Raw genomic sequence first — 26,643 nt, forward strand, 5'->3', positions numbered from 1 at the left:
CTTATTTTTTCATTATTGACTTGAAAGGTTTGGGGTTGTGGCTTCGGATCACCAGTGTGTCTTTAATCACTGTGTTTACTGTTTATTGTATCACTGACAGGGTAGGAGTAATTTTGAAGCAGATATTTATTTATATACATGAATGCAAATGGAACTGCCATGCAGCTTGCTTCTGATGGTGTTTGTTTACATATTTAATGCATGTAACAATATAATTTACCTCTTTATCATGAGCAAGCTTGTATTGGTCTGAATAATTTATTAATCTTTGTGACTGCCACCATCGTCCAGTTATAGAGCATCTGGTCTCTAGCATTGGTGGACAAAGGTGGAATTTGTTGTTGCCCTTCCTGGTCCTCAGCAATAATAAGTAATAATAATAATAATGGAATAGTTTATTTCTGAGTCATGTCCTTTCAAATCACATGCTGCCATAGAACATATAAAATAACCGGACGTCATAAGGCCTAAAAGACACCACATTTAAAACACTATTTTACAATAAAACATTATGATAGGCTGTCCCAAAGACAGTGCACTGTGTATGAGTGGTGTATCTATTTTTATGACTTCATTAGTCCTGACTAGTACAAGTAGATATATGCACACACAAATCTTGAAAGTAGAATAACTCAGTATAGTTGCTGGATTCTGCTGTTTCTAAATTCATTTCAAATATTTGTTTTCATAATGCTCATTATTGATCTGATTATGGTCATTTATTATGCTTTCTTTCTCTTACAAACACATGCACACAGACACACACCCACAAGACACATGCATGTCACTATGCAAGTGCAATAGCCTTGAATGCAAGGTGTAAACCTCATATAATTTCACTTATTGATCTTTGTTAGTACAGAAATATTCATCATGATCTGTTTGCTTGTGTAGCACTAAGCAGATGGATTCTGAAAAATACTCTGATGGTTATACACAAATACTGGCCAGAATAGCTCATAGCCCAATCACTCATTAGTAATTGACTCAACCTAAATTTAAGGCTGTACATTGAATTTCTTAGAGTTAAGAAGTTTTCTCTTGCATAGTATGATCATAGTAATATCATACACAGTCTTAACATGTTCAGCTCACCATTCATTGCAGTATTTCAAATAATGATAGGGTTGTCACAACTGTCTGATAAATGTTGCTGAATCATCAGTTAACAAGTGATGACACAACCCATGATACATCAATCTTTATCTTACTTCACACATAAATATTGCTGTCTGATTGGCTGAGCACTCTTCTATTATTTTCATTGCACCCTGTGTACAAACGAGGTGTGTTGCAATACACCCCACTGCCAGGAGCAACCCATTCGGTACTTCATGGTAGTTATCTCAAATAACATTGCGTCACACATGATGCACGGAAATTACTAATTTTTAACGAATGCAAATCAACTGGAAGGCTGGACTCTAAATCTGTTTTTCTTGTATCGTCTGTCATATCTAGTGATTGCTACGAAGATCTTTAACATGCATTCCAATAAATAAATTTAAACAAAACATTCAAATGTAGTCCCCGTGAATGTTAAGAAGGGGAATTACATCACAGCGACATTACTAAGACAATACCTATGGGAAAAAACAGCAAGATGCAAGATTCAAATCGTTTGATTCACACAGATTGGCTGAAGTGTACGATCCGATAATCTTGCTTCATAGAGTTCAGAGTTAACTTTGAGGTGTTCGATAAGATAAATACATTCTTCACTGGTCCCCTCGTGATCCATGAACAATTTATAATGTATCCTGTATGTATATTTAATTCTTTTGTATTTTAGGGTTGTTATACAAAGTTATGAATAACCAGGCCTGCCCTCTATTTTAAGACCTTTTCCCTCAATACGTATCACCAAAGAAAATACCAAATCAGATTACACAGTACTATTTGGACAATCCTAGATTACCTAATGATGTGAGGTCAACACACACCTGCTGATAGGGATGGTGGGCTAGCCTAATGGATGCAGTGCACATTTGTCAAGCTGAAGACCTGGGCCCTGTTTCACAAAACTCTCATAAGTCTAAGATCTCTTAACCTTTCTCGTAGCATTTGCACCTCCTATGGTACGGTATGCCAGGTACAAATGCTACGAGAAAAGCTACGAGATCTTAGGCTTACGAGAGTTTTGTGAAACAGGGCACCTGGGTTGTGTTCCCCATTTGGGCACTACTTGTGAACATCATACACTCACTCATACCTGCTGATGGCATGGTTTTGGGTTTCCAGAGCAGTATGGATTATGTGGAGTGCACTGTGAGTGAGTATGGTTTTATGCCACTTTTAGCAATATTCCAACAATATCATGGCGGCGAACACCATGATGCTTCACACATTCTTCCCAATACCCTTGGCATGTCATTGAAATGCTTTAACCACTAGGCTACTCCACCACCCTTGGAATATATGGGATTTTCAGTCAAGTATACATTTGTAACAGGGATCATATTGTGATGTAGATGTACTGATACATGAATTAGATGTATCGCGACTCGCTTGTTATTTGGAGGTTTATTGAAACTGCTTTTAACCATTATTCAACTGTGTACATCTTGTGACATGGCAGGTCATTTCCTGGAGTAGCTGAAGTATTTAAGTTTTAGTTTCATTTTGAAATGTGAGGCAGTAAGGTAGCCTACTATTTAAGGCGTTTGCTTGTCATTCCAAAAGCCCAGGTTTGATTTTTCACATGGGCACAGTATGTAAGCCCATTTCTGGTGTCCCCTACTGTAATATTGCTGGAATATTGCAAAAAGTGGCAAAAAACTCAACTCACTCACTCCTTTTGAACTGCAAATGCACAATATGAAAAATCAGAACCAGGATATATTTCAATACCACGATTCTCCTTTATTGCTGATATGGATGTAGATAGATATAATCTCTTACATGTTGTATACATGAGACATGGCCGTTGAGATAAGTTTGACTGCCTATCCTTGATGTGTAAGATGGTATTGATGCCATGGAATATGTATGTTATGTATTGCTGGTAAATATGATTTATGGAAGACACCCTCGTAATGCTGCAATGTTGATTCACTAATCCTTTTCATCAAGGAAGGTATTGGGTCACACTGACCTGGTAGTTTGATTAATTATACAAGTATGCAAGTGTATAAGGTTGAGGATTGAGGATAATGATGGTTGATCTTGGTAGAAAAGCATAAGTCCGTGCTATACTTTATTGTTATGAGGTTAAATTCTACCCTGACTTCAGTAAATAAAGATTGTGGTTGGTTAATGAAAGTCATTCAGAGGTGTATATAATCATCTTAAATAACTCTGATTTTCCAATAAAGTTTGTACTTTTATTAAAGAAAACCTTAATAACACTACATGTTTGCTTTTAAATTAAATTTAGAGCTATTATGATATTTTGTTTTATAGCACTGGTTTTTCAACAGTGTGTCTATTTGATTATGTTTAATGTTTACTGCCTTTACTGGTATTGGATGCATTAAATACTCACTCACTCACTCACTCACTCATTCACTCACTCCTTTTGAAATGGTGTTAGGCTGTCAGTTACACAACTTCAATTGGAAGTAGTGGGCAAAAAGGAAATAAGTAATGAAGGACAAGACATGACACTACATCTTTTTGAAATATCTTTATCATTTGGCATGTGATGGTTGTGTACATTATTAGAGATCTAGATAATCTGCTTCTTTATGTGGAATAAACAAATGAACCACAAATATCAATTAAATATGATGCATACAATTATGACATGAGTCCTATGTGACTTTTTGTAGTTCTTGTGAAATTGTCATAATGATCTTCTTAGTGATGGGATCCCTTTCTAGGTGGCCCACTGGTCAAGCTAGCTGACTGCCTTGCTGGAATTTATCAATATATATTTTAACAATTTCTTTTCCAAATATCCAGTTAAAGTGTGCGAGATATATCCTTGACATGTAAGATTGGCCTATGTTTGTTATATCAAGATCTCAGTAAGGCGGATAATGTTATGGCCCTTGGCAAGGCTTTGCCCTTGATCAGATATCAAGATTGGTATGAAATAAGGACATAAATTCACTGTTTATCTAATTCATTTAAAGTTATGTTCTCTGAGCATGAAACACAGCAATGGCCTCATCAGCTTGTGATTTCCTTCATACAAATCTTAGCCTGTGTAGAATTGATCTTCAGTAACCCATGCTTGTCATATTAAAGGTCACATGCTACCAAACCAAAACAAACATAATTAAAACACAATTATCACTTATCCGTGACATACAATTTACGTGAAAAAAAAAAATAAACAAAATTATGAGCAAATCAAAAGTGCAATATTTTGTACTTGGGTTTACTTCCCTCAAAACGAAGCACACAGGAAACTGAGCTCAGTCAGAGCGGGTGCAGGTGCACTTAAGTGTAACAAAGACTTTTCCATCGGCTGGTTCATCTTAATGAGATCTTATCGTTATTAATGAAACCATGTCATAAAAATTACTCATTTCGACATTTAACTACCTTAAATCAACCTTTTTGACAAAGGGGCACAATCTCTCCTGTGAACGAAATTTCAACCAATCAGAGGGGTGCACCTCCATGATGTAATATGAGGTATACGTATGTGGGTAGCTGTTAGCATTCATCTACATTTCGGAGGGTAAATTATCTTGTTTATAGGTCTGTCTAAACCTACAGTGGCAACAGTTATTTTGAAAAATGAAAGCTCTGTTTTCACAATCTACTGCCATTTTATCTTGTCACCTGCTTTGCTTATTTCCGAGATACAACTTGTTTTTGTAGACGATTCTATCAAAATCACTTGTTGTCATAATGTTTATAAATCATTCTTGTAGTTGGGTTACAAACGGTGTCATGCAAAATCCCTTTGGTCATGATTCAAATACATATTTAACTACGATCAGGAAGTAATTTTGATGTTTTAACTTGATGAAAACAAGCCATAATCTAACTGATTCTCAAACTGGCTTTAGATTGTGAGGCCACGATTTTAAAACAATCAACTGCACCCTGTTGCAAACATCCACCAGTCTGAGTATTAATGCAGTTTAGGATTGTTTTCCCCAAGTGACAAAATCTAAACTACTTTCTACTTTTAGTGAATTATGTATTTGATTGAAGGACAATATGATTTTGCATGACATTGCTTAGAGCATAACAGTTTCCCCCTTGGGAGCGAGGTGTGTGTCAGTATGATACTACTTACAATATTCTTGTCACCACAACCTCACTTCCGACGAAGAAATTGTCATGTTACATGTTGTGTCATGCAAAATCCTTTTGGTCATCAATCATTTACTACAACAAGTAAGTAGTCTTAATTTTTTATAACTCAATGAAAACAAATCTAAACAGCACCATCTACCTTTGAAGCGAGGTATGTGTTGAACCACCCAGTTTATAACATACAGGCTTCCACAACATTCACTTCGCATTCACAAATAACATATTTAGTACAACCGAGAACTTACTGGTAGAAATTCTGTGCATGGTGACGCCATCACCCGAGCATTTGAGGGCAACACACCAGTTCAGCATGTCTTTGTTGATGTTAGAAAATCAGCAAATTGACGAGTTTGTTACACATTTTACGTACAACTAACTAAAAATCCTTCCTCATGTGTCATCGCTGCTGTGCTCAGGTAACTGTTCCATAACCTGTCTGTAGTTATGCTGGCAGGCGAGACTGAAGCAGACGACTTTTGGCAACTTTTAATCGTTCGGTATTAATTAACCATGTGTTTTAAAACATTATTTGGGTTTTCCTTTTAGGACAAACAACAAGTCTTTCATATGTAATGGTTAAAAGGGTGCAAAAAGATTTTTATAGATAACAGCTATTTCATTGTATATGATGCGATGTTTTGGTATGAATTCATGTACCGTTGTCAAGCAAAAATGACAATGGTATAAGAATCCATACCGAAATGTCGCATCATATACATTAGAGAAAGTTGTTATCCATAAAGAATGTATACAGAGATGTTGGGTTTTGTAAATACATTGCTCTATGTATTTGTGTTTGATCCAATCAACAAATACTGAGCTTGTGAACTACTGCATAGCTGGAGACTGTCGTTCAAGTGAAAGTACAAAGCAGAACTTGAAACTAACTGTGTGAGTTTGCACCAGTTTCCGTCCACTCCAGTCATCCGAGAAAAATGGATGCATTTTTTTTGCAACCCACAAACATAAGGACATGTCATGTGTATAAGTGTCACACCTACCTGTCTGTGTAATTACATAATGTGACAAAGACAGAACTCGGGTGCATGAGCCATAAATCAATATATTTTGTTCATGGAGTATAGCCTGTTCAATCTGTAAGTTCAATCTGCATGTGGTCAATATTTGAAGTTCTGTATTGCAAATGGTCATTAGCAAAGAGGCATGCAGACACATAGGTGTCAGTAAACAGACATTGAGTTTGTTTATAACAGAGACTGCTTTTTCTCTGTTTCCAAAGATATATATTAAGACATTTCAGTTTTCAAACTGAATGATTTTTAGCAGTGAAAATAGATTTAACCAATCAGACACCGGCTACTATTTAGGGATCGGAGGGACTTTCAAAATATTCAAGTCACTGACACAGATCTCTCCACAAACAAAAATCTGCACATAACACAGTTATTTGCAGTATAGGAATCATTTGAACTCTGATTTTGTGTGCTTCCTTTCATCACATTTTTTTTCAACTTAATAAGTAAAATTGCACTTTGAAAGTGTGTTCCTGTAAGTCCATACCGAAAGGTATCAGAATCTGCATAGTTCTGTTTTGCATTGCATTTAAGAGGTGACTAATGGGATTGTATGGTCCGGCTTGCTGACATGGCTCACACGTCATCCTATCCCAACTGTGTAGATTGATGATGATGATGATGCTGATGCGGATTGTCTGGTCCAGAATCGATTGTTTCCAGACCACTGCCATATTGATGCAATGTTGCTGAGTGCGGTGTTAAGCTATTCTCTCTCAACTCATACAGATCATAATTTGCCAAATAAATGAAGTTATCAGGTACGTGGTGAGCACAGTAAATAATGTTTGACATGATTGAGATACCACTATATATACTCTACAAAATAATTTACGGATATTGGTATTTTTATGATTGATATTCATAAGATTGTCTGTGAATAAATAGATCAGTTTTCACAATTTCAAAATGTACATATATGCCTAACTATTTTTGTCCAGTATGTAAATGTCATTGCAGTGTGCTTATGCGACCTGTCACTCATTTGAATAGATGAACAGGCGAAAAGTAAATGTATGTTTGTAACAAAGTTACGTTTTAGAAATGTTTGTCTATTGCTTAGTCACACCCAACAGATGAAACCCATGGAAGTTCAGTGATATTAAATAACAAAGGAAGACTATTTATGCTCACTGGGAATGATAACAGATAAGTAAAAGTATTTCATTTTAGAACAAAGTAGTACAATACAACTTAATAACGATTTTTACAATCTATGAACTTAATGAAGATCAAGTTTGGGATTTTTCTTTAACTGTTGTTTGTCATAGGAGGTGAATCATGGGGTAGGGTTGGCAGGGTTGCTAACTGGCTTGATGCATGTCTTCATATCACAGAGATTTAGATCAATGTCTACACATCATGTCAGTCACAGGCATATCTGGTCCAGACGCAGCTATTTACAAACTGCCATGATATAGCTGGAGTAATGCTCAACTTGTAATGAATGCACAATGCCATTGAGAAAATGTTCATATATAACATGTGTTATATATGGGATTACACGTTCTCAGTAAAGTACAGATTCTCTTGTTGGGTTGCGTCCCATTCTGAATTCAAACCCATACCCTCTGAGAGTTAGGTACCTAATTGCCAGCATTCAGAGTCGGCCACCAAACCTGCTCAACACCTGGAAGTCACAGTAGCTGAACGGGCTGGTGATTTGGGGCCTGACTCTGAGGTCGTGGGTTTGAATCCCAAACTGGACACAACCCAGCAGATGTACTACACTCAGTACTTCACTGAAAAAGTGTAATCCCACATATAATGTATGTTACACTTTTTGTAAAACAAGCAAACAACCATGATTTTTACTCCAGTAGCATCAATATTGTTTGATGAGCATTCATGAGAAACATTAGTAATTCATAGAGGACACAGAAGATCCACATTATATGAGTACATGGTAGCTGTTTTATTCTGTTTACAAGCACTTCAACTTCAGGTATGTCATTTTTGTGCTTGTTGAGAAGAGCAGGTCAAGTGACAGGTGTGGTTTAAATCTGTTTGGATTGTAAGAAACTGACTTGAATTACACAGCTTATGTCAAGATGTGGACCTCCAGTGCCTGGTACTTTGTAATGATAGAGACAAACGTCACAAGAACATTCTATTTTATTTGATAGGCGAGGCTTTTCACAGTCAGTATGAAAATGGAAAATATCAAAATGATGGTATTTCAGTTTCCTAGGTGACTTACTGATCTGGAACCGTACAAATCGTTTGAGAAGTCTGTTTCCATGTTTTATTCATATTTTGCTGTGAGATGTAGAACTGATGTTTTCATATTCAGGGCTGCAGTTCAAATAAAAAATATGCTTGAGTTACACTTAAGAACTCGCTGACAACCTGTGAGGTAGCTGCTTGTCCAAACACTTAACCATGGATAGGTAATTAGCTCAGCATGCTTTTCCATATGCGACAGATTGAACATGAGTGAAAAGATGTTCAGTGTAAAGTAGAGGCAAAACGTTTTTACATAGATTGAACGTAGACATGTGAATAGTATGGTTTTACACCGCTTTTAGCAATAATAGACATGTGAATAGTATGGTTTTACACTGCTTTTAGCAATATTCCAGCAATATCAATTATTATGGCGCAGGGCAGTAGCTATATGGGGAATCAAACGTGGGCCTTAAGCACGACGAGCTAACACTTTCACCACTAGGCCACCCTTCCACCTCTAACTGACACTTAAAGGCATGTCAGATATACAGTGATTCATCTTAGGAAAGGTTTCACTCAATCAGTGAGCTGCCAGGAAAAGACTAGAGTCTAAAACATGTTAAATGCACATTGCTCTTTCTGTCAGAATAGCTGATTGTGAATATGCGTGCCAACTGCCATGTGTGGGTTTCATGACACTTTACATCTTGTGATGTTGTTACTGTTAAAAAGTGAATGGACATCAAATGCACATTTGATAGAAATGTGTAGAAATTTGAATCTAACATATATGTAAATTATGGTGATATTTTTCTGAATAAATGCGTCTCCTGTATCAGTAAGTAGTAACTTACGCTGAAAAATTAATTATTTATGTTCACCTGTTGACAGGGTTGGGAAAGTTTCTTGATGTCACCAATGGTGTCTATGTCAGCATGGTGCATTTGTACTCAGGATGGTGACTTTAGTGATCTTGAACAGCGAATTGAATTCATAAATGGATAGAGTTCAATTTACTACATGCACATGTGAACTGTAACACTAGAAAAGGGTACATGACCGTTGTTATAATATTAATACCTTAAAGGTCACATGCAACCAAAAAATCACACATAATTAGAACACAATTATCACTTATTCATGACATACAATATACATTGCTGCCTTAAAAAAACAAACAAAATTATAAGCGTACAATCGCGATTCAAAAGTGCAATATTTTGTACTTCGGCTTACTTCCCTTGAAACGAAGCCTTCGGGAGACCGAACCCAGTCGTAGCGGGTGGATATGCACTCAAGTGTAACAACGGCTTTCGATTGGTTGTTTAATTTGCTGATATGCTGAGGGTTCATTGTGTATACAGAAAGATGATCTATTTGATGGGCATTTTAGAAATATGGCGAGTTAGAAGAAAGTAAGATTCTTTATGGATAACAACTTCTTTTTGTGTACTTGATGTGTCATTTCAGTATGGATTCATATACTGTTGTCAAACAAAGAATCACATACACTGAAAGAAGTTGTTATCCAGGAAGAATGTATATAGAGATGTTAGGTTTTGAAAATACATGATCTCTGAATCTGCGCTCGATCCAATCAAAAATCATGTCAGTAGAGATGGTAAACTACTGCGTGGCTGGAATCTGTCATTCGTCCAAGTACAAAGCAGGGCTTGAAACTGACAAGAGTTTGCACCAGTCTCCATCAGATCCACTCATCCTTTAAAAATGAATGTTTGCAACCCACAGACATAAAAACATGCCATGTGTATCAACCCTGCCTAATTACATAATGTGTCAGAGACGGGACTCGGGTGCACGAGTCATAAATCAATGTATTTTCTTTATGTCGTATAGTCTGATAGGTTTTAAGTTCAAATTACACGTGGTCAATGATTGAAGCTGTGTACTGCATGTTGTTTTTAGCAGACAGGCAGGCAGACATATAGGTGTGAATAAACCAGACAATGAGCTTTCTCTGAGACAGAGACTGCTTACCACAGTCAACAAGTTGTTTTACGTAACGAGTAGATTATTTACTTGTTTGTGTACACAACCAAGGTTAGACTACTGCTCACGACCTCAGACTCTGGGCATACATATTGTTTCAAGCTCCGCGAACCTATTCACTGCGCATGCGTTATGGACGCAGCGCAGCACAGCTGTTGAAACCAGTTTTCCTCCCCAGCGCTGGGGGGAATTTAGTGAAACGTTTGAACTCCGATTTCGCGGGCTTTTTTTTCATCGCGTTTTTTTTTCCACTTTATAGGTTGAATTGACATTTTTTATGATTTGTTTTGGTAAGTGCATACCGAAAGGTACCAAAATCTACAAAGTTGTGTTTTACGTTGCATGTGACCTTTAAGCTTGGCAGCATCTATGGCATATGGGTTAGAGAATTCCAGTATTCCATCCATGGGGGTGGTGGTGAGGTAGCCTAGTGGTTAATGCATTCGCCCATCATGCTGAAGGCCTGGGTTCAATTTTCCACATTGGTACATTATGTGAAGCCCATTTCCCGTGTCCCACGCTGTGATATTGCCTGAGTATTGCAAAAAGGCTGCATAAAGCAATACACACTCACTCACTCCATCCATTACTGTCACATCAAAGATGATGAAATATTGTGCTTGTTGTTACCTTGCATGGGACTGAGGATATAATAATGTAAAGTGTTTATGCCATAAACTGGGTTCCAGTCCTCATATTGGGAGAATGTGTGAAACCCATTTCTGATGTCCCTGTCTGTGATATTGCTTGAATATTGCGAAAAGCGATGTAGAACCAAATTCGTCTTTTCATAGACTAGTAGAAGCCGCCATGCAGCCACATGTCTATATAAATACAATAGTGCCGCCTTTCTTCATTTGGTCTGGTCTCAGTTAGCAGATTCTAAATTAACTTTAGTGCTCAAGAATCAGACAGGTCATGGTCAAGTGGTCTTAATCTATTTGAGAAATACTGAAAAGTTGTTACTTTGATCCTGTGCATGAAACTAACTACTTAATTTCTGAACATGTAGTCTCTGTTTGCACGTGTGCGTGCATGTGAAGGCATGTCTTGAGTAAAAAATGCATCCACCAGTGTCTCTATATCGCCAGCTCCCAGCAGTGTAATATCTATGTCAACTCTCTATCATACGTACATAGCCAGCAGTGTAATATCTTACGTAACATCTGGTACAGCCTTTGTGGCAGTTTCTGTTGTGTTTTTCTTTCGCTTGTACATGGTTCTTTAATGATCTCACATTGTACACAACAACAGCATGCAACGGCAGTGGAATGTAAGACAAGAAGCTGTCAAAGGGATCATAGAGGGTGTGTGACAGCTTCTGCTAATGGACAGAAATTTCTGGAATAATTTTCTGAAGTTTTTCATAATTCACATGAGATCAGTACTTTTTGTTGTTCTGACAGCATGTAACTATCAAAAGAGCATGTGAGTGAGTGAGTGAATTTGGTTTTACTCCACGTTTAGCAATATTCTTGCAGTGTGATAATGGCAGTAATCATATTCTGATGCTGTGTGTATATTTCTCAGCTATTAGAAATAAGATGAATTGTCATGTTTCACTTTTAATATATTTGGACCCGTGAAGGTCCCAGGGTAGAATAGGCCTTCAGCAACCCATGCTTGCCATCAAAGGCGACTGTGCTTGGCGTCTGTTGAGGCAACTAACGAAATAGGGTGGTCAGACTCGCTGACTTGGTTGACATGTGTTATCAGTTCCCATTTGCGCGGCATAAAACTAAACTCACTCACTCACTCACTCACTTTAATATATTTGTTTTCTTTTAACTATATGTACTGGTACTCATTAAGTGTCAGGTGCATGTTTAAAGAATAACATATCTGGTTAGCCCTATCAAAAGTTAAGTGGTATAAGTGTTCAGTAGAAGTATGGTGTAATATTTCGAAGTGTTCCTAAGCAGTATTGAGGAAAACCCGACGCCCCAAGCTGTTATTGTGTGAGATGGGTCATGCTGAGTGATGACTGAACCCAGTATGATTAAGGAAGAACTCTTGCTGATAACTGGTATAATAACCATGATAACTGGCATCGCCATGTGGCAGTCATTGTGGCAGCATGGAAGTTTGGTGGCATGTTCAGGATTAATGAGACATTGATCATCACAAGGATACAACAAACCTTTTTTCCTGTATGATGGCATAACTGTTCGCTCCTGTGTCATGGCAGTTATGTTTTACATATTTTGTCATTTATTTTGTCATGCATTTCAATTATGATAGACCAGCATAAGTGAACTTTCTGCTGAATCTTTTTGCATAATCTTTTTGCTGAATTTCAAATCATTTATACCTTGTACCACAAATCAGGAATATGTCACTTTAGTATGAACCTAAGTATCCACCTAATGCTCCACATGCTGATCTTTCAGATCGAGGCCTATCTTGCTGTAAGATCATGAGACTATGACTACTAGAGGCAAATAGTTTAGTGGCTTGGAGGTCACAGTGACTTTAGAGTAAATGAGTGAGTTTAGTTTTACAGTGTTTTTAGCTATATTCTAAGGAAACACCAGAAACAGGCATCTTACATTGAACATGTCTGGGAAATTGAACCCGGGTCTTTGGTGTGACGAGGGAATGCTTTAACCACTGGGCTACCATACCACCCCCAGTGACTCTTGATAATTTGAATGTCACCTGAATTTACAAAGGGATTCTGTGGATCAGTCTTTTACCAAATGAACGTTACCTGGTATGTGTGGATGTTTACGTACATACAATCACTGATTTGTCAGGCTCAGGGAGTAGGTTTAGGAAGTTGAAATTTGTCATGGTTAGTTGCATTGTGTAGCCTCCAGCTCCAGAGTAGCCCTCATTGTGTTAATAGGTTTGTCAACATGGCTTCAATGTTAATAGTAGCTGTCTCTAAAGTGGAGGGGGGGCAGTGAGTTAGTCTAGTGGTTAAAGCATTTGTTCAGCACACCGACCATCCAGGTTTAATTCCCCACATGGGCCAATATGTCCAGCCTATTTCTGGTGTCCTCCTTCATGATATTGCTGGAATATTGCTGAAAGCAGCATAAAACTAAACTCACTCACTGACCCACTTACTCACTCACCAAAGTGGAAATCATGCAAGACCTGTATAAATCCATTCAAACTGACAAGTTTCAGTATCTGAAATGTTTATCAGTGTAATTATATGGACATTTCTGTTTATATGATTTTAAGATGAAGATTTCACCTGTGTTCTTTTCTGAGAGTATTCTAAACCATTATATTGATGTTAGAGCAAAACAGGAATTCTGTGTCAGCTGATGGTGATGGAAAGAGTTGTAGTTCAGCGTGCATCATCATACTCCTGCTCATGGATGTCTCAAACGCATGTGCATGCTTACATGTGCACACTCGCTGAGGCTTATACAAGTTATATGACATTGACCTGTAAATTTTGATGATGTTGACACTGTGGTGCTGTTTCTCATGGGGTTAAAAGTTTGTTTAATCAAGGCTTTATTAATGTAGAGGGACCCATGTGATGAAGTGAATGTATCACCACCTATTGCATTTAACTCTTGCTCTCTTGCTCTTTCACTCTCTCGCTCACTCACTCACTCAATCTTGACATTATTGAGTCAGTTGCACCAGATGTTATCAGCATATCATTTCAGCCAGTATATATTTGTACTAGAGATTAATTTTCATAGACACGCAACCCATTCTAAATCCCCAATGATTCCTCCCCCATTAAGTGATAGATATTCTCCATGCTATGATGTACTCATGTGACTTTGTCATGTACTTATTGTGTACATCCAACATGTACTGTTCACGTTCAGCCTTGACTACAGTGTTCGTGTGGAGGTGGCGTTGGTTGGTGCCAAGCGTGAACCTCAGGCATCTTTAATGGGTCACTGTGGGCTGAAGAGTGAGGAGCTAGCCAATCCATCACAATGTGTCTCCAGAGAATGGTGGCATTATTGAATTACTTGTCCAATACAGTTGTCATATTAATGTTCCTAATGTTTTCCTCTTCCAGATCTGTCTCGTGCCCAGAAGACATTTGCAGAGGATTTGAAGAATTTCAATTTTGAGTGCATCGGCTCACAGCAGACTGACGATGAGAGAGTTATCGGTAAAGATCATATTGAACCTTCTTATGTCTGGCATTTTTTGTGTGGTTAGTTTAGTTTAGTTTAGTTTAGTTTAGTTTAGTTAGTATAATGAGCATTGCTAGTTTGTTAGGTTTTATCATAGTATCTATAACTGATCATACCTCAAGAGCTTGCCAGATCTGATCAACTGGTTATTGTGTCTGGAAGGAAATTACCAGAAAAATCATCTTCAGCATTCTTGTGATAAGCAACCTGACATTCTTGTACAAAGAACTCTGTTTTGATGTTCTAGGAAACATTTGTATCCAAGGAATGTACATTCTTGTCATGACCCCACAATTTAGTTAAAACATTGTTTTTCGAAGCAGTGACTGAGATATGTCCCCACTTGACTTTAACCAGTAATTACATGCCAGTGACTTGCTGTATTGCTGAATGTGATCACCCAGAGAAAATGGCCATGTCATTCATTTCTCTATTTGGTTTTGTAAGTCATTTCGATGAATAGCTCAAAAATGTGATAACCTCTGAGTTGACAAAAGTGGAAGTTAGGGTGCTTGTAGCTTTTCTCCATGAAATTCATTGTCAAGGTAATATATATTTTGCCTGTGTCATTTCTTGTAGGTATAAAAGCCACTCCATTATTAAATAATTCCGTTCTGTTTGGCAGCTACTGTTATCTCCTTTGGAATCGATGCAGTGTTGTTACAGGGACAATAACAGAACTTGATAATTCTGACCTAATTCAGATGCAGCAGTTGTTCTCAGGAGGCATTTTGTGGTCTTGGTTTGTTTCAGGTCAATGTGTATTGATTATCTTAACTGGTTTCCACTTGCCGAGTACCATCCTGTGTGTTATTCCCCAGATACTCTTGGCCATTGATGCAACAGGCTGGTAGATATTGTCTACATCATTGGACATGGCTGTGGGACATGATGTTTGATGAATATTTATGGATGGACTTTTGAATATTTATCATATTTGGTCATCTTTCGAACATGCGACTGGAGCTGTGCATTTTAATGAAAGAACTTTCTGGTTGTTTATCATGTTAATATGTTATGGTTTTGGTTTTGTTTGTTGTTTTGTTGAGCAGACAATCCAGTGATCACGAGCATAAGCATCAATCTATACATTTGGGATGTGACGACATGTGTCAGCCAAGTCAGTGAGTCTGACCTACCGATCATGTTTGTGGCCTCATAGAACAAGCATGGATTACTGAAAACCAGCTATAATTTCAATCTTTACAGGTTTAAATGTTACTGAACACAGCATAAAATCATTCTCAGTCTCCCACTCACTGTCATGTTGATGCAGGGCAGGGATGTCAGTCTTCTGAATTACTCATATCCACTTGGACCTTGGGGCGTTGGGCAGCCTGATGGTCAAAGCGTTTGGCCATCATGCTGGAGACTGGGTTCAAATCCCCACTTGGGTACAATGTGTGTAGCCCATTTCTGGTGTACCCTGCCTTGATGTTATTAGAAGATTTCTAGCCCATACTCACTCACTCTTTGTTTTGATTATGTTTCTTGGTTTGTTGGCATCCTTACTGTTCTTATGGCTTTCTCATTTATTTTCAGTAAACAACTGAAACATGCACATTTGCTTTCCTTCCATGTAAAGTTGAGAGTACCTTCCTTCCCCATCTGGGCGGTGGGGCAGCCTAGTGGGTAAAGTGCTTGTCACACCGAAGACCTTTGTTCAGTTTCTCACAAGGGCACATCTCTGGTGTTCCCTGCTGTAATATTGCTGGAATATTGCTTAAAATGCTGTAAAACTAAACTCACTTATTACTCAAAAGTCACAGTGACCTCCAAGTCACTAAACTATTTGCCTCTAGCAGTTAGTCTCATGATCTTACAGCAATATAGGCCTTGGTCTTGGTAAAAGCGGCATAAAACTCACTCCTTCCCCAAATCATGTATAACTGTGTCAGTTTTGGTTAGAACTGATTGGTAGCCATGCATGTCATATCCCGATTCCGTAAATCAATGTTCATGATGTTGATCACTGGACTGACTGGTCCAGATTCGATTATTTCCAGACTGATACCATATAGCTGGAATATCAAACAAACAAAACCGTATTCAACCGTTCATTCCATCACTTTCATTGCCTTGATGCAGTTTGAGGATTAAAGATGTTGGTGCATATTGACAGTTTGGTAAGAAGGTCTCAGCTGTGTGTACAACAACAAAGTCATTGATTTCAACAACCTAGCCTACAGACATGCAGGCCACAAGGAATATATTCCACCAGAAGATGTGTCAATAATATTTGCTTAAAGTATTTTATCATGGATGATTGTATTGGATTTGTTACTTTGTTCAGGAAGTATAAACTGTTTTCAGATGTAGCATATCCTTCTTATCTCGTTCTTATTTATTTATGAAATGCCAGAACATGATGGATGATAAATAAACTAATACTGCCTGTCACATTGCTCTCAAGTGTGTACAGCCTTGAATACAGTAACTAGCTGTTAAATATCATTGACACCAAATGGTTAGTATGTGTTCTTAAGATGGTTATGAAATAATGGGTTATGGAACCATTTCTCTCCTTATCTTTTTCTCTCCATCTTTCCATAGGTTGTACAAATGCTGTGTCAGCATAAATTGAAATAATAGAAGGTGATCACTAGTACCATGGTTTTGTCTGATGGTGGCCATCTGTCAGATTACTGAACCGAGTGCCTCCAGCCCATGTGGTATAAGAGATCAATACTCAATCACTAGGTGGAAGGAAGTTCTCCTCCATATGCACTGGTATCAAACTAGACTCCTTCTCGATGAGCGTCTGCAGTTGGGGTCACTCTATACTTAATGTTCTCATATCTCCACTATTACGCAGAGTTACCCTTGTGGTTGGGTAATAATGGCCTCCTTATGGCTAGGATGACATTTCACTGTCCTCCCTCCTGTTTGGTCTGTGTCGAAGGAAATGATGTTCTGGTGATAGGAAGTTGTGTTAATTATTAATTGTTCCCCATGATGAGGAAGCAAGCATCGAAAGTGTGGTATTGAGTCCTGGCAGGTTGTTAGTGATCCATGCAGTTGGAACATCAGTAATGTATGATTGAAACAAAAGTTACAGACCATTTAGTTCTGTCATATAGCTATAGGTAATTTGTTGGAGCATGACTGATTAACTATACCAATATGAAATATATGGAATGTCAGTGCAGAAGCTAGCCCAGTCTTGACTATCAGAAACAAATCTTGTTCGGGGTTATGGGGAAAATAGCTATGAACAACATCTGTGGATCACTGAAAATCAGTGCTGACACCAGATCTTCCTTGAAAGGCTGAACATGTATTGTTTTGTAACTCTCTTTTTGTGGGCACATATTTCATTTGAAGTAATGAGGGCAGTGAGGTAACCTAGTGGTTAATGTGTTTGCTTGTCACCCCAAGATCCAGGTTCGATTCCCCTCATAGGTTTAGTGTGTGAAACTATTTTTGTGTTCTCTGCTAAAATATTACTGGAACATTCCTTTCTGGTGTCCCCAGCCATGATATTGCTATAATATTGCTGTAATATTGTTAAAAGAGGCAGGACACTAAAACTCACTCACTCACTCACTCACTCACTCACTCACTCACTCACTCACATATTTGTAATGATAAAGTATATCTGTTTGCACAGGGTAATTCATCTAATACTAAATAGTAGTATCTAATAGTATAGATGTTTCACACTGTTACACACAAAGTTGTCGCTGCCTGGATTCAGAGCTGACAAGTATTACAGCTTAACTTTACCAAGACATGAAATTTGGTCATTCTGTTTGAACATATTAAAAGGTTACTTTTCAAAACTCAGCAAGTGAAAAAAGCCTGAATATCATGAATCGGATGTTGTCAAAAAAACTGGATAATGATTTAACCCAACTAGTTGGCACCTTGAAACTCAACCAGAAACTCATGCATCAGTACCTATTTTGACCTATAGATGTTAAAAGGCAAGTACATGCAAGGACCTTCTACTGTTAGGGCCTCTGTTTGATATAATATGTTCATTCTTTAAATTCATTCATATGTCAAGAGTTTACCTATTTGATAAAATATCTCAAGCAAAAAATCTGTTTTTCAAACAATCTCATGACATGAGAAAAGCCATTAATTAACATGGTACTGCTGCTACGACCTGCAGGTAATCAAGACATCACTGTTGCCGATCAATAGCCATAGCCCTTACACTCTGGGAAGTGACTTTTTTTTATAATTTTCATAGTGTGTAATATATAAGAACTGATGCAGTTTTCTACATGTTTTGACATGGATAGTTTTCAAAGACACTCTGACACACTATTTTCAATGATAATTGAGTTTGTACTGGGGCTGGTCTTCCACAGCAGGTCCTGTTGGCTTGTTTAAAGTATTGATGAACAAGAAGTAGCTTGGCCTTGTGTCTGGGGAGGGGGTCTTTGTGGGAGGTCATTTGAACCCCATGGGTTCCATATGGCTAGGCATCTTCTTCAGGCCATGGTCAACTAACTGATGGGTCAGAACTTTGGCAGTGGTTCTTGTCACTGCTTGGTTGGAATATTTTAGAACTTGTCACTGCAGGTGGTTCTAAAGTATGATGGCCAGGCTCACGTTTGATATGCACTGGTGGCTTTCCTGGGTCCATGTTTATGTGACTTTCAAACTATTTAGCATCTGTACAAGCTGTTTTATATCAGTGATATTGAAGGGGTTGAAGTGAAATATGCTGTGAATATCTCATGGTCAGATGTTTTCATGTGAAAATAATTTATGTACACTCCTCCAGGTGCAAAAGTCTTGGGACTAAGAATGTTAGTTCAGTTATATGCTTTGATGATGTGAAATCTTATAGTCAGATATCCAGTGGTTTGCCTTTTTGATTTGATTTCAGTTATTTACATTCAGCCATGATAAGATTCCATGTTAAATAATATGTTACGTATAACATTGTTATTTTCCACCAGAAGGCCACAGTGTCAGAATTTCTCCCAGAATGCCACATACATACATGCATGCATGCACACAAGCAAGCATACATGCACGTTCTGATGCATGCACACATACACACAGTATTTGAATGTGTTTTTACCCCAGATGGTGATATGCATGCTAAATGTATCTGGCATGTATAAGTATTATTCGTGCCATGTGTATGGTGTATGTATCCAGCTATAAGAGGTGTGCAGTCTGTACTGCACCTACTCAAGGGAAACCTGATAAGTGCTAGACTGATAGTCATCAGTTTCCTCCCTGGCCTGCCACAGGAAAGACGGTATTTGGCTTCTCTGACCTGTACTAACAAGTCTAGCTGGCTGCACACATTGGACAGATGACTTTCTGTGGAATCTTCAACATTGCTTCATGTTCCTTCAGTCACACCAATCACATTCAGCTCTGATTCAACTCACGTAGATAAGCTTTAATAAAGTGTGATTGTTTTGCAGACTTGGATGCTTTTTACATCACTTGAAGTGTGTACACAGAAAATAGCTATCTGTTGTGTGTCAACTCACTCCTGGACAGTACTTGAGATAAAGTGTATTTTGGGTGAAGCTGTCATGGTTACCGTATCAGTGAGTGAGTTTAGTTTTAACCCACTTTTAGCAATATTCCAGAAATATCATATGCTACGTGGAGAGGAATTAAATCACACGCATTTTGAGGAAATTAGGTAAACGAGAAAAGAAAGTAAATAACTAAGGTGTTGAGGAAAAGAGGTAAACGAGGAAAGTAAGAACTTTTGTAGATAACACAGTCAGTGAGGAAAGGAGTGACTGAATGACTTTGGCTTTACCCCACTTTTATCAATATTCCCGAAATATCATGGCAGGGGACCCCAGAAGTGGGATTCACACATTGTAGCCATGTGGGGAATCGAACGTGGGTCTTCAGCAGGAGGAGCGAATGTATTAACTACTTTGCCATCCCACCGCACTGGTTAGCATATGAGGCAACAGGACACTCAGTAAACACTGACACATCTTTTTTACACAAACATTGTTCATGTCATCTTAAAGACACTGGAGAAGGGAGCAGTTTTTGATTAGGATATGAGAAAGAAATGGTTAGTTTTTGCATCTTGACTGAAAAGATATTAAAGAGATATGGGGCAGAAATATATTTAAAAAATGATCAGTTATCAGTTATTAAAGATTTTGATGGAGATTATGTCTGATCATTTTCTGTAAATACATTCTTTAATTGCCTAAGAGATGTGGCAGAGGTCTTCTTGTTTTGGTGGCGATTTCTTGGTTGTTTTCCATTAACGTCAGTCTCATCCATCTCTTTCATTTTAATCCTGATACATATATTACACACTGCCACTAGTATGTTTCTCTGACGAATGAAATGCAATGAAATCCTCTGTATAGTCATATGAAAAGATCTAGCAATCTTAAACTTATCTTTAACTTCACTTGAGTACTATATTCCTTGAACCATTAGTCAGATGTGATTTAGTTTCTAAGACTGAAATGTATTTGTTTCTTGAAACTTTCTGGCATCAGATTTCATATTTGGTAAGCGTTTGTTTGATCTGTTTGATTACTAAGTGCCATTGTACAAAACAGCAATGCTACAACTATGGTCATAGCTCAAGTGTGGGAGTTATGTTATTCCTCAATACTAAGATCTCTTTGTACAACAGCACCCTAAACATAATGGCTTCCGCCAATGTTGTTCATGATATGTCCAGATGAAAACATTGTTTTTGTGTTCAGTTCAGTTCTGTTAATCAATGACTGCCTGGTTGGCGTGTTTGAGATGTTTGCATTAGGGAATATCAATTGTTTTAACTAATACATGTTTGCTGTTGCATTTCAGCAGTACTGGGATTTCAGATTCCACTCTGTGAAGCATGTTGATGACGCCTGTTGGGTAATGGATGTTTTTGCAGGAATCATACTGATCAACTAAATCAACAATCATTGTCGGTGAAGGCTGGACTGTTGAGAAGAACTGTTGGCCCTAGTGCAGATAGGTCTTCTGTAACTGGACTTGAAAATGATTGGAAGGTCACAATGTTAATGGACAAAAAGTAGAGAAACAGTGTTAGTGGTCTCACTGTATATTGGGTGGTCACATTGTTAGTGGACTCACTGGAGATTGGTTGGTCACATTGTTAGTGGACTGAATAGACATCAGTTGGTTACAGCTTGACTAAATGGATTTGGATTGATCATAATGTTAGTCGACTAATTGGAGCTTAGGTGGTCACAGTGATTGATGCATTAACCAGTTCTGAGCTTGTGCTTCTTTCTGTCAGGTTTTATAATCTGTCACTCAGCAATATTGCTGCTCTGTGTATGCAGTATGTATATTTTAAAGTCTGGACCAGTTAATGACCCACACCATATCATATTATGATAAGACACAGTCAAGGAAGTCTTTAACTGATGATCACCTGACCTCTTTTGCTAACTCTTCAAACACAGGTTACTCAGGGCACTAAACCTATAAGTCCCACACAGTGGTTCCCCATTCTGAGCCTGAGGGAAGTTTGGTTTCCAAGTAAATATACATGGATATCAATCTTTAGAGGTGGTAGTGTTTCCAACCATATGTCTACTTGGGTTCAATGAAGACTTCTCAACATCTAAACCTGTTATCTGTAAACTAAGCATGTTAATGCAGAATGCTATCGTACCTTTGAAGCCGGTTGAGTGGGAATCAGCTGGATAGTGATACAGTTTCATGTAATCATCATCTTTAATTCAGGATGGTAATTATACTCACTTGGCAGCTGTAGTGTATGATAACAGAAAGTTGAACATGCGCAATGTTTTTGGACTTCAGAATCTTTCTTAGTCCATGTATTGTTGGGCTCTTTGGCAAACGTTTTGTCTACTAAAGTTTCATTTCAGTTGTTTGTAGTGTTGCTGTTATTTCAGCTTTGTAGCTGGAATGGTGGGGTAGTCTTCTGGCTAATGTGTTCACTCATCATGCTGAAGACCTGGGTTCGATTCCCCTCGTTTGAAGCACATTTCTGGTGACCTTCGTCATGATCTTGTTGGAATATTGCTAGCTTTGTAACTTAAAGTGAAGTTGACTGCATTTATCATGCTTACCTTACTCTTTGGCTGTACTAAATCATAAGTTCATTTGTGACTTCATAATTTTGTCTTTATGATAGGGAAGTCTAGGGCAGCATCTAAAGATACCAGTCATTCATATTGATGACTTTTATTTATTGTATTAGAGAAATGTGCAAGGTTAGCCTCAGGTCTGAGATGGTTGGCTCCCATATGTTTGTCAGAAATGTGTGTGGGTTTGAACCCCAGACTTGACCTGATCATAATTCTAGGTATAGCAGCACTTTATCCGTACTCTTGGAATTGACAGTGGATACAGAAAAAATCTGAATCTTTTCATGGATTTTCCTCTTATAGATGTGTTGGCCGCTTATGCTAAACACACTACTGCAAGGTGAGAAACTTGTTGATAATGTTGTGACTCACACACAGAAACAGCATACCCAATGTCACGATCTACCAAGTCCTGAAATTTACTGTATATTGTCACGCTTACCTTTTTAACTTCCTTTCCTTCCTTATTGACACATCTTTTTCCCTGTGAGTGTATGTCAAGATATTGTCACTAACACAGGCAGCAACTGGTTGTAAATATGTGGCTTATCAGTAGGGGTGAAACGGCATACCATGGTATTTGTAGAACTGTGGTGTTTTGCCTCCGGTTTGGTATACTGTCATGCTGTGACAAATTTGGTGTTTTTGTTTTATTAGCCTTTTGAAACCTTTTAAATAATGTCCAGAAATCGATTCATTTTGTCAAATGCTATGCATTTCTTTGCTAAACGGTGGCTATTTTCCGGAAAGTAAGGTCTTGTATGCCCAACCGAAACAAACCAAACTGATACTCTTGTACCACATTAAGTACCATATCGTAAGAACACACAGTTTCACCCTTAGTTGTCAGAGGCCAGCATTTGGGTCCATAGATTTTGTTGTTTCATATGGTACTTAGTTCTGTTCAAGCTTAATGATGACAGCTAAACATTAGAATGTGGATCTGTCAATCAAGTGGTCAATATCGTCTACAAGGATCCAGCAATGTTGCCACACTAGGGTATGATGATATGAAATAAACCAAGACATCAAGCCTGACTACGTGATCCATTTGATTGTCCTACAGTACAGTCATCTTCACAGACTTAAAGTGGACGTTGTTTTGTAATTTGTCACATATAATATGTAATGCCAACAATTCCATAAATCGTATTTTAAAAAATCAGTGTTACAAAATTTACAATTCACCAGTTATAAGAACATGCACTGCATAGTGCCATTATGCCCAGTGACATTACAGCTGAAAACATGCATCCAGTGGTAACAATGGAAATACAATAATGGTTTACATATAATAAATACTAGAAATAACAACAAATAACCATTAGTAAAGCATCCCAGCTAATGTGGATGATGTGCATTTCCATATTTCCGGCTTGTGACTGCTGGAAATTGATTTATTACAGGGTCAGCTGACATGGCAGTCCTATAGATTGAGGCAAGACTCAGTTAAGGTATATTTGCACAAATGTATTATATGATTAAGGATATCAAGTAAAATTTTAGTATCAAATAAAAGATTTTTTCTGAAATTTTTATCTGATGCTCTTCAGTGTTTGGATGACTTTCAGGTTGAAATGCCAGTTGTAACCTGTTAATAGTATACCCCACTTTCACACAACTCTTATTTCTGCAAAACATCCATATTGCTACGACTGTTGTAGGTCTGTGTAAGATATGGGAGAAGCCTTGCTCCACATGGTGCTAAGCCCATGGACGGATAGTATTTTCTGTCCTGTAAAGAGGCAAGCCAAGATAAATAAACAGTCTAAAGGCGCGAGACTGTTATTTATGTTTTTTAAGGAATTATTATTGTTTACTCTAATAAATATTACCTTAGAGACTTGTGTAAGTCTAGTATGGCAGTTACCGATCACCTTACAGTTGAGATAAAAAACAGTTCCAGATTAGTACTAGCAATGAAAATTTAGTTAAAAAGGCAAAGGCAAAATCCCATTGGTTTCCTTAGAGGAAACATTATTTACCATTTCTCATGATTAGGCAGAAATATAACTTGTGGGGTCTTAAATATGTCACTTTCATAAACCAGCTGCTGGCAAACAAGGATAAGTTAAGCTCCAACTTAACAACTGACCCTTATTAGCATGTATGAGGGCCGTCCACTGGAGCTTCCCATTGTGAGTCAAAGGACCCCAGGTTGTCTACTGTCAAGTGTAGCGCGAGGGGTGAAGCACAGGGGCTTGTATCGCTTTGAAACGGCGTTCGAAAGACATATAGATGTATAGACCCTACCCTAGTACTATATAAAAGGAAAGGGATGTAACGAAGAAACCACCCCCTCCTCGATCAAAGTTACATGTCACCGGGTAAAATATTTTTAAGGCAACGTCGAGGCCAACGGATCGAACGCCAGATGATTTCCCTACAAAATGAGCCATAAATGGTCACAATCGGATCATTATTTCAAAAGTTATACGCTACGAATCATCGAAAACAGCTACCACCGCAATTTCACGCCAAAATCATGGATCACCAAATACGGCAAAAACTCACCTTTTAAATTAGTTTATTAATTCCAGACACGTTGACAGCACCAGCGCTGGGCTGGATTCGATCGGCTGCGGCATTTCGTGGGTCGGAAAACTTATTGCAACATCTACATGTCATTTTCTCGACAGTAAGCAAACATTTTCACCAAAATCGCTGGCAAACCTACTCACTTGTCGGCCATAAGTGACCTTGACATTCAATGAACTGAGCAGATCCGCGCAAACAGACTCGGGTCATCCGATTGCTGGGAAATAAAATATACAGTGGCAGTGGCCAATCGGATGACCCGAGTCTGTTTGCGCGGATCTGCTCAGTTCATTGAATGTCAAGGTCACTTATGGCCGACAAGTGAGTAGGTTTGCCAGCGATTTTGGTGAAAATGTTTGCTTACTGTCGAGAAAATGACATGTAGATGTTGCAATAAGTTTTCCGACCCACGAAATGCCGCAGCCGATCGAATCCAGCCCAGCGCTGGTGCTGTCAACGTGTCTGGAATTAATAAACTAATTTAAAAGGTGAGTTTTTGCCGTATTTGGTGATCCATGATTTTGGCGTGAAATTGCGGTGGTAGCTGTTTTCGATGATTCGTAGCGTATAACTTTTGAAATAATGATCCGATTGTGACCATTTATGGCTCATTTTGTAGGGAAATCATCTGGCGTTCGATCCGTTGGCCTCGACGTTGCCTTAAAAATATTTTACCCGGTGACATGTAACTTTGATCGAGGAGGGGGTGGTTTCTTCGTTACATCCCTTTCCTTTTATATAGTACTAGGGTAGGGTCTATACATCTATATGTCTTTCGAACGCCGTTTCAAAGCGATACAAGCCCCTGTGGGGTGAAGTGCATGGCCTTTCTCAGCAGTGGAATCAATTACATCGTCATGCACTGCATGTGCACAGCCTACATCTGCTCTCCCTTTCACAAACCATGAACTGGGTTTGCGCATTGCTGTGCACTGCTTCTTGTAAACATGTCCTTGTTTGCCAGTAAAATAGTTACTAAGGCTTAAGGAATGCACTTCAGAACACATTTCTCATTAGACTTTCCAAAGAGACTGTAATGCATTTTTGTGATCTGTTCTCTGACATACAGTGACATTGTCATGGCAGCCATCTTTGTTGCATGACATAGGTTGATCCCAGCAGTAAATCGTGTGTTTCTGTGAGAACATTAACATGTATTGCAGGAGAGTGAGTCAGTCCCTGTGTGACATCTATCATTGATAGGCTGGTGTAGTCGTGACATTCCTTCACAGGCCATGATTTACCTGTTATCACCTGATTAGTACAGGTATTGTATAGTCAGTCCTCGGTAGATCATCAGGCTTGAAATTACACATTATATGACACTTATGCTCTGTCTGGATTGAGTCCTGTGTTATTTACTGGGGATTGTATTCTTGTAATGGAACCTGTCATAGCTTTTGCTTTAGAGGGAAACTTTGGCTTGGCTTGTATGTGATATGTTTTGTAATTATGTTTTCAAAGGTATAATACATGAAAGGTAATTTTGGTTTTGTCAATCACAGCATTTACTATCAT

General features: G+C 38.2%; 1 protein-coding gene across 4 annotated transcripts in view; it reads left to right on the forward strand.

Moving 5' to 3' along the window:
- LOC137274378 (rho GTPase-activating protein 26-like) overlaps window positions 1-26,643 on the forward strand; it is a 78,444-nt gene that overhangs the window by 1,862 nt on the left and 49,939 nt on the right. For all 4 annotated transcript variants that reach the window (XM_067807530.1, XM_067807529.1, XM_067807532.1 and 1 more), the window contains exon 2: window positions 14,431-14,526. In XM_067807530.1, coding sequence (XP_067663631.1) covers window positions 14,431-14,526 — 96 coding nt within the window. The remainder of the gene's footprint in view (window positions 1-14,430; window positions 14,527-26,643) is intronic.

This window comes from Haliotis asinina, chromosome 2 (assembly GCF_037392515.1).
Source record: "Haliotis asinina isolate JCU_RB_2024 chromosome 2, JCU_Hal_asi_v2, whole genome shotgun sequence".
In the NCBI taxonomy this organism is placed as follows: domain Eukaryota; kingdom Metazoa; phylum Mollusca; class Gastropoda; order Lepetellida; family Haliotidae; genus Haliotis; species Haliotis asinina.